This window comes from Macrotis lagotis, chromosome 1, assembly GCF_037893015.1.
Source record: "Macrotis lagotis isolate mMagLag1 chromosome 1, bilby.v1.9.chrom.fasta, whole genome shotgun sequence".
NCBI classification, from domain to species: Eukaryota; Metazoa; Chordata; class Mammalia; order Peramelemorphia; family Peramelidae; genus Macrotis; species Macrotis lagotis.
This window is the reverse complement of record NC_133658.1, coordinates 764,336,538-764,345,136: the sequence shown is the minus strand read 5'-3', so window position 1 is coordinate 764,345,136 and position 8,599 is coordinate 764,336,538. Positions and strand designations below refer to the sequence as shown.

Genomic DNA, 8,599 nt, shown 5'->3' with positions numbered 1-8,599 from the left:
CCCCCATACCACCCCTTAGGCTCAGCATCCTCCTGGCTCTATGGTCCCAGACAGGCCATCCAATTCCAGCCCCTTGCAAGAAGTAAAAAAAGAAAATGTGTTATATCTGACCACTCTCCCGCCATGGTGCATCCTCTCCTCCATCACTCACATATCCCCCCTTCCCCCTGTCCCTCTTCTCTTCTTCTTACTACAGATATCTGTACCCCATTGAGTATATATGCTGTTTCCTCTCCTAGCCACCTCTGATGAGAGCGAAGATTCCCTCATTCCCCCTTGCCTTTCCCACTTACATATCATTGCAATAGCTAATTGTAATAAAGAAAAATCTTATTATATGGAATATCTTGGCCTATTCACCCTCTCCTTTTTTCTTTCTCCCATTGCATTTCCCTTTTTACTATTAACTCCATTTTAACACCACATTTTATCTTCAAATTCAGCTTTCTCCTGTGCTTCATCTATAAAAGCTCCTTCTACCTGCTCTATTAACTGAGAAGGTTCATATGAGTATTATCAGTGTCATTTTTCTATACAGGAATACATGCAGTTCATCATCATTAAGTCCCTCATATTTTACCCTTCTCCTCCAATCTCTGTGCTGCACCTGAATCCTGTATTTGAAGATCAAACCTTCTGTTCAGCTCTGGCCATTCCAACAGGAACATTTGAAATTCCCCTGGTTCATTGAAAGTCCATCTTTTTCCCTGGAAGAGGATATTCAGCCTTGCTGGGTAGTTGATTCTCAGATGTATTCCAAGCTCTTTTGCCTTCTGGTATATTATATTCCAAGCCCTACAAGCTTTTAATGTAGTTGCTGCTAAGTCCTGTGTGATCCTGACTGCAGCTCCACAATATTTGAATTGTGTCCTTCTGGCTGCTTGTAATATTTTCTCTTTGACTTGGGAGTTCTGGAACTTGGCTTTAATATTACTGGGGGTTGGTTTTTTTTTTTTGGATCTCTTTCTCGGGGCAATTAGTGGATTCTCTCCATTTCTATTTTGCCCTCTGCTTCTAGGATATCAGGGCAATTTTCCTGTAGTAATTTTTTGAAAATGATGTCAAGGCTCTTTTCCTGATCATGACTTTCAGGTATTCCAATAATTTTTAAATTATCTTTCCTAAATCTGTTTTCCATATCAGTTGTTATTTCAATGAGGTGGTTCTAATTTTTCATTCTTTTGGTTTTGAAGTATTGAGTCCTGATTTTTTGTAAAATCAGCAATCTCCCTGAGTTCTGAAGGATTGTCTGAAGGATTTGTTTTCCTAGAGAGCTTTCTTATCTCTTTTTCCATCTGGCCAATTCTGCTTTTAAAAGCATTCTTCTCCTCAATAACTTTTTGAACTGTTTTATCCATTTGACCTAAGCTGGTTTTTAGCATGCTATTTTCTTCAGCATTTTTTTGGATCTCCTTGACTAAGCTGCCAACTTCATTGTCATGGTTTCCTGAATCTCTCTCATTTCTTCTCCCAATTTTTCTTCTATCTCCCTCACTTGATTTTCTTTTCTTTTTTTTTTTAGTTTAATGTATTTTAACAGCAAACTTACAGGAACAACACAGAAGACAGACAACATTAAAAACATGTACTTGCATGTAGGACAACTCAGTTAGAAAAGTATAGTGAATGGATGGAATCTACCTTATGATAAAAATGCTACAAACACCATTTAGTTGCCGTCAATAAGAAATTTACTTTTTAAAAAAATCCAAATGCTAGCATTGTCCAGAAAAATTTAACAGGTTTATTTATAATTGTTATAAAGTTGAATCATTGAAACTTGTTCACGGAAGCATTTTTTTTTTACTTTATTAATGCTTTATGTCCTCGCATTTATATTCAAAATTCACACACAAATGAAAATGGAAAAAACTTGCCAATACCCGATTCTGTCCCCTATTTTTCCATTCACAATCATATACTTAGGTGCATTCTGACCCCATGGGAAAAAATATCTAACATTCAGAACTACCAATAACAGGAAGAAGAGATTTTTTTTCTGTTTTGAGAATGAAGAATGTTTCCCATCATAGTGGAATTTAAGCACATTCTCCACGTATGCGGCGTGCTAGCTGGATATCTTTTGGCATGATTGTGACACATTTGGCGTGGATAGCACATAGGTTGGTGTCCTCAAACAGGCCAACCAGATAAGCTTCACTTGCCTCCTGAAAAGCACCAATTGCTGCACTCTGGAAGCACAGATCTGTTTTGAAGTCCTGAGCAATTTCACGCACCAGATGCTGGAAGGGGAGTTTACGAATCAGAAGTTTGATGGACTTCTGATAACGTCTGATTTCACGGAGAGCCACAGTACCTGGCCTGTAGCGGTGAGGCTTCTTGACCCCTCTGGTAGAGGGCGCACTCTTGCGAACAGCTTTTGTGGCGAGCTGCTTCCTGGGGGCTTTGCCACCGGTGGATTTATGGGCAGTTTGCTTGGTACAAGCCACATTCCTGAAAACTTCTCCTTATACACACCCTTCGCTATGGCTGGGCTGGTGGAGTGGGAGGCGGCCCTGGTGCTAGGAGCTGCGGTGACTGCGAACACTCACTTGATTTTCAAAGTCTTTTTTGAGCTCTGTCATAGCCTGAGCCCAATTTCTGTTTTTCTTGGAGTCTTTAGATGCAGGAGCTTGTACTTTGTCATCTTCAGATTGAGTGTTTTGGTTCTTCTTGAGATCACAGACAAAGTATTACTCAATGGTGTTCCTCTTCTTTCTCTGCTTACTCATTTTCCCAGCCTGGGCCTGGTTTTGGGGTGCTTCCTGAGCTTTTGGGACACCCCTACAAGGATCTCAGTGGGTGAGGCTCTGTCCTTCCTCCTGGTCTATGAATGACCATAAGCATATCCCTCTGCCATGGGATGAGGTGGGGGAGCCCTGCTATTCTATGGGGGGGGCCTAGACTGCCATCAGGATCTGAATGTGGTCAGAACCCCAGAGTCCTGTTCCAGGGACAGAGGACAGAGCTGGGCAGTCTCTCTCCACTCCCTTCCTAGGCTCTGCATTCCTACCCCGGGGGCTCCTGCTTACCAGCTTCTGCTTCCTGTTCCTGGATCTGGGCTGTTGTGGCCACACTGCTCACTGTGTGCCCTGAGGGCTGAGCTTCATGTGCTAGCTCTGGCAGAGGTTCCCCCGCTGTTCCCCCAAGTTGTGCTTGGTGCTCCCTGGAGTGTAAATCAGGAAACTCTCCTGCTGCTGTGAGCCAGGGCTCCCAGTGCCCTGGGGATGCCTCTGGGAGGCTGAAGTTCCTTCAATCTGGCGAGCCACCCCTCTGACAGGCTGTCCCTCCAAACCTGGGGAGCAGAGCCTTTCCACTTTTTTCCAGGTTACCTTGAGTTGAAGAAGTGCTTCATTGAGTCCCCCTGTGGGTTCTGTCTCTTGAAAAATTTAGTTAGAGTCCTTAGTTTATAAGTTTTAAGAGAGAGCACCTAAGAGACATCCTCTCTTGTCACCATCTTGGCTCTGCCCCCAGACTGACTTCTGTGGGGGATAGTGGGGAGGGAAGCAAGATCAGTAGAAAAATTATAAAACTCAAAATAAAGAAAATCTTTTATTTAAAAAAATATATATCAATAGATCTGTAAGAAGATCCGGTTCTATCTTTGGAAAGAGCTCAAAGGGTCAGAGAATCCTAAATTTGGAAAGAACCTTATTATGTCTTTCAGGACAACCCATTCATGAAAAGTGGTCCTTCCCTACAATCTCTCTCTTTTTTTTTTAGGTTTTTTTTTTTTGCAGGGCAAATGGGATTAAGTGGCTTGCCCAAGGCCACACAGCTAGGTAATTATTAAGTGTCTGAGACTGAATTTGTACCCAGGTACTCCTGACTCCAGGGCCGATGCTTTATCCACTGCGCCACCTAGCTACCCTCCCTACAATCTCTTACAACTGAGCCTGAAGCCTCCTCTCCTCAAACTACCTCTAGAGGCAGTTCTTCTACAATCAAGCAAAAATACACTAAATTTCTCTACCACCTGATATGGCCAAAGTATTGGATGTCAAATTAGATAGATATAGGTTCAAATTCAATCTAAATTTCACTTAATAAAAATACTTCACAAGTTGCTTAATTTTTCTAATTAATACTTGATTTTTCTAATCTTCAGTTAAGTCCTCTATAAAATAGAGGTTTGCTTTGGAGTATAAATTTGGAGTGTATCTACCCCCTTAGTTTGTTGTAAAGATCAGATGCGATAGGGTTTTGTGAAAGTAAAATAAAAAAAAAAAGAGAAACATCCTGATAGGCACTGGCCAGACAAACACTATTATTTTATCCACCTAGGGCCTGTCTCCACAAACTTAGATCATAATAATAATAAGGCTAACCTTTAGTAGTTAAAAATAACTCACATTTACACAGATCTTTAAGATATGCAAAGTGTGTTATCACATGTGACCTTCCCTACAACCATCTGAGATAATTGCTATTATTATGCACATTTCGCAGATGAGGAAATGAAGGCTAAGAAAGATTAAATGACTTGTTCAAGGTCACCAAGTTGGCAAGCATCTGAAGCAGGATTGAAATTCAGATATTCCTACATCCAAGCTTTCAACTAGGTGCCACCCTTGTCCTCTCATTCTCTTTTACTCTTCTGTATCCACCTTCAACACTTCTCTCTTCTATGGTGCCTTCTTTCCTTTGATACTGTGCCACCACCCTGGTGAAGACCACTGAATACCTGGACTTTGTCTACTTTTCTGGTTGGCCTCCCTGTCTCTAGATCTCCTTACCTGAGCCTATCCTACATCAGTGTGATCTTCCTTAAGTATACATCTGACCCTGATTTCACCCAATGGGCAATAAACTGCTCCTGTTATCTCCAAGATTAATATAAAATCCTCTACCTGGCTTTTAGATTCCTTTATAACTTACCCCTCTTTGTATCCTCTTCAACCTCACTCCCTTCTATGTTTCCATCCCACTCACAAAGCACTTTCAACTCTAAGCATTTTTATTGCCTGACTGCCATGTCTAGAATTGATTCCTTCTTCACCTTTGCTTCCTTCGAGTTTTATCTAAAGTTCTATCTTCTGCAAGAAGCCTTCTCCAGTTCTCCTTAATCTTAGTGCATTAACTCTGCAATTACCTCCAATTTGTTCTCTATATATCTTCTTTATACAGGTTGGAGGCAAGTTGTTGCCTCCATTAGATTGTAAGTTCCTTGAGCAAAGGCCGAGGAGCCGGTGGCGGGTGAGGGGCGGAGGCCGGCTCACCGGCCTCTGGGTGACCGATACCTCTGGGAGCAGAACCGGCCCTACAGCGCCCAGGACGTGTTCGGAAACCTGCAGCGAGACCATGGACTTGGCAAGGCGGTGAGACGCCCCCGGAGCGCCGGGTAGCGGCCCGGCCCCGGGGGCCTGGGGACCCCTGATTCGTGGCCGCAGGACCGGCCCAGCACGAGGCTGCCACAGGGGGGGCGCCCCGCCTCCCCCTGCCAACCCCCACTCCCCTCGTCCCCCAGGCTGTGGTGAAGGCCCTGGAGCAGCTGGCACAGCAGGGCAGAATCAAGGAGAAGCTGTACGGCAAGCAGAAGATCTATTTTGCAGACCAGGATGAATTTGATACAGTGAGTGACACAGACCTCAAAGGGCCTTGACGATGAAATTCTGTCACTCACTTCCAAAGTGTCCAGCAGAGCTGCCGCCAATTGGAAGCTGAGCTAAAAGAACTCACCAGCTCCCTGATTATACCAGATATGTGTAAAGAGATTGAAGAATTAAAAAAACAATGTGCTAGTTACGCAGAGAGGCTGAGTAAAATCAAAGCAGCTACCAATCATGTGACTCTAGAAGAAAAAGAAAAGGTGTACCAAGAGAGGCAAAAATTTCATAGAGAATGGAGGAAGCGGAAGAGGATGGCAACTGAAATGTTTGATGCAATTCTTGAGGGATACCCCAAGAGTAAGAAGCAGTTTTTTGAAGAAGTTGGAATTGAGACAGATGAAGATTACAACGTTGCCCTTCCAGATCCCTGAGAGAACCTCTTTCCAAGTAATATTGAAGAGTGAGAAGGAATTTCTTGAACTGGTAGTATTGATGGTATTTTGGCACTTCCAGGTACCCTTTGACTAGAGGAGAAATCTAAAAGTAGGGGAAAATGATTAGACTTATAATACCAATGGTGGTTATTATACAGCTATGACGTCAAGTTTTGTAGGTTTGATTTGATAAATTCAGAATGAGTTTGGGTTTAAGCATTTAGTAAAATTTATTGCAATTACAATTTGATATAAAAATATTTCATTTCCATTGGATGGTAAATTCTTACTTGTAAGCCTGAAAAAAAAAGAAAGGGGGTGGTGGGATTCTTTATTTCAAGATAGAAGTTGCTCCACTCTGCTCTGGCTCATTTCTGAGAAATTCTGACAGCAAGTAGGAAGTGGACAGGAGAATATACTTCTATCCCTAATGAACTCATGCAAAAAGAGACAGCAAGTCAGCCTGAGGGAGGCACCATAAGACCTGGCTGACTTGAAAAAAAAATTAATAAAATTGTAAGCTTAAAAGATTACATTGAAATAAAAGTTAAGAAATCTGAAAAAAAAAAGATTGTGAGTTCCTCAAGAGTAGGAATTGTTTTGCTCTTTTTTTGTATCCCCAGCAAGTAGTGGGTGCTTGATAAATGAATGGTTATTGTTTTGACTCCAGATCTGGTGTGTTCTCCCTGAGGATAACTAGTTGCTTCTTGAAAGGTGCTATGGTCAAAGAATTTACTACCCTTGTGATTAACTCAGTGATGATCCTTTCCAAACTTAACTAGTTTGGTTCACAGAGAAAAGACACATGCCCCATTTCTAGACATGAAACTGCAGACTTTAATGAAGAATTAATCCCTATGGGTCAATGGGTTCCTATGAGAACTCATATTCCAATGTCATGGCCTTCAAGAACCTAGGTCACATCCATATGATGATGAAGCATCAAAGGAAGGCTTTAAAAGAAGAAATATTGTTTGTTAACTTTATTATACTATCTGAAAGAACATTCAGCTCTACAGAAAAGAGAAAAGGACAGAATTTGCTACAACTCTCTCTTGGGTAAATTAAAAACCAAGACCTTCCATTTTCCCTTTAGCTAAGTCATAATCAATGAACATTTATTATGTGCCTACTCTGTGCCTGGCACTCTTCTGAGGGCTAAATGTATAACAAAAAACAAGACATTTCCTGATTTCAGAGGGTTTACAATCCAGACATTAAAGCTTAGTTATAGTTTGTTAGAAACTATGTAAAAAGTTTGCTAGAAAATATGTGAAAGTGCTCTCTCCATTCCTTTTTCTGTGTCTTTCTCTTTTTGGATTTAATTACATATAAGATAAATTATAGGGTGTTATGGTTTGTAGAGTGCATTGATTTCTAGCCAGAGTAAATCAGTTCAATATTTTGCAAGGGAAGCTCTATTATGGCTTAGTTCTTTATAAAAAAACCATTGCTTCATATTAATTCAGAAATATCAGGATTTTGTTCATACTTTGTCCTAATATGGTCATATGACCAAGTGGTTGCTTCACTTGCTTACAAAAACTCCAATTGTTCCATCATCTCATCAGGATGTATTTAATCATAGAATCATAAATTTAAAGCTAGAAGCATCCTTAGCTATTATCTATGACTACTCTCTTAGTTTACAGAGGAGGATGAGTTTAGCTTCAGCATAGTCATTTTAAAATTACATTATATTCTTTTTAGTTGATTCAGGATTTTTTGGTTTCATTTTATTTTATTTATTTTTTTGCAAGGTGACTTGCCCAAGGTCACACAGTTAGGTGATTATCAAGTGTCTAAGGCTGGATTTGAACTCAGGTCCTTCTGACTCCAGGGCTGGTGCTCTATCTACTGCATCACCTTTTAAGATACTTTTAAAAAATATCTTTTTAACACACATTAGATTGCAAGCTCCTTTAGGACAATGATTCTGTCCGCAGTTCTGTACCTAATATATATCTAGTGTCATATGACATGCTTGTATGAGTTCTGGATAATGCTCTTGAACTTTCCCAGTCACCAATGGAGTCAAGTAGGACTATGTTCTTGCTCCATGCTTTTTAGCATGAAGTTTTCAGCAATGTTGTCAGATGTTTTCAACAAGGACAAAATGGCATCAAAGTCAGCTATCACACTGAAGGTAAATTATTTAAGTTGAAAAGTCTACAAGCCAAGACTAAAGTAGAGGGAGAGTTGCTACATGATTTTGTTGCTGTTGTTGTTGTTCATAGATGATTGTGCACTCCATGCAGACTGAGGCTGATATGCAACAGAGTATGGATCAATTTTCTGCCATTGTGCCAATTTTGGCCTTATAATTAACACCACAAAAACACAGGTGTTTCACTAGCCAGCACCACACCATCTGTCCATAAAACCATCAGTTATAGCAAATGGAGAAATTCTGAATAATGTAGAAAAGTTTGATTACCATATTTCCCCATGTATAAGATGCACCTTAATTCTGGGGGCTTGAAATTTGAAAAAAAATGCATTACATAAAGTTATTGAATCCAGTTTTATTCATCATAACATTTATACAACTCATCACTTCAAAACTCCCATCCATTAGCTTGTCCTTATCTGAGTTTGAAGATGACTCTCTGTCTC

The 8,599-nt window shown here is 40.6% G+C and overlaps 1 protein-coding gene and 1 pseudogene across 1 annotated transcript; one reads left to right on the top strand and one right to left on the bottom strand.

Moving 5' to 3' along the window:
- Window positions 1-1,953: 1,953 nt before the first annotated feature.
- On the bottom strand, window positions 1,954-3,355 carry LOC141506763 (histone H3.3C-like). The gene is made up of 2 exons (XM_074213836.1): window positions 3,333-3,355; window positions 1,954-2,454 (listed from the first exon to the last, which is right to left on the bottom strand). The coding sequence occupies exons 1-2, from the start codon at window positions 3,353-3,355 to the stop codon at window positions 2,040-2,042; spliced, it is 438 nt and encodes a 145-aa protein (XP_074069937.1). The 3' UTR covers window positions 1,954-2,039.
- Window positions 3,356-3,981: 626 nt separating this feature from the next.
- Window positions 3,982-6,262, top strand: LOC141506757 (homologous-pairing protein 2 homolog; annotated as a pseudogene).
- Window positions 6,263-8,599: the final 2,337 nt, after the last annotated feature.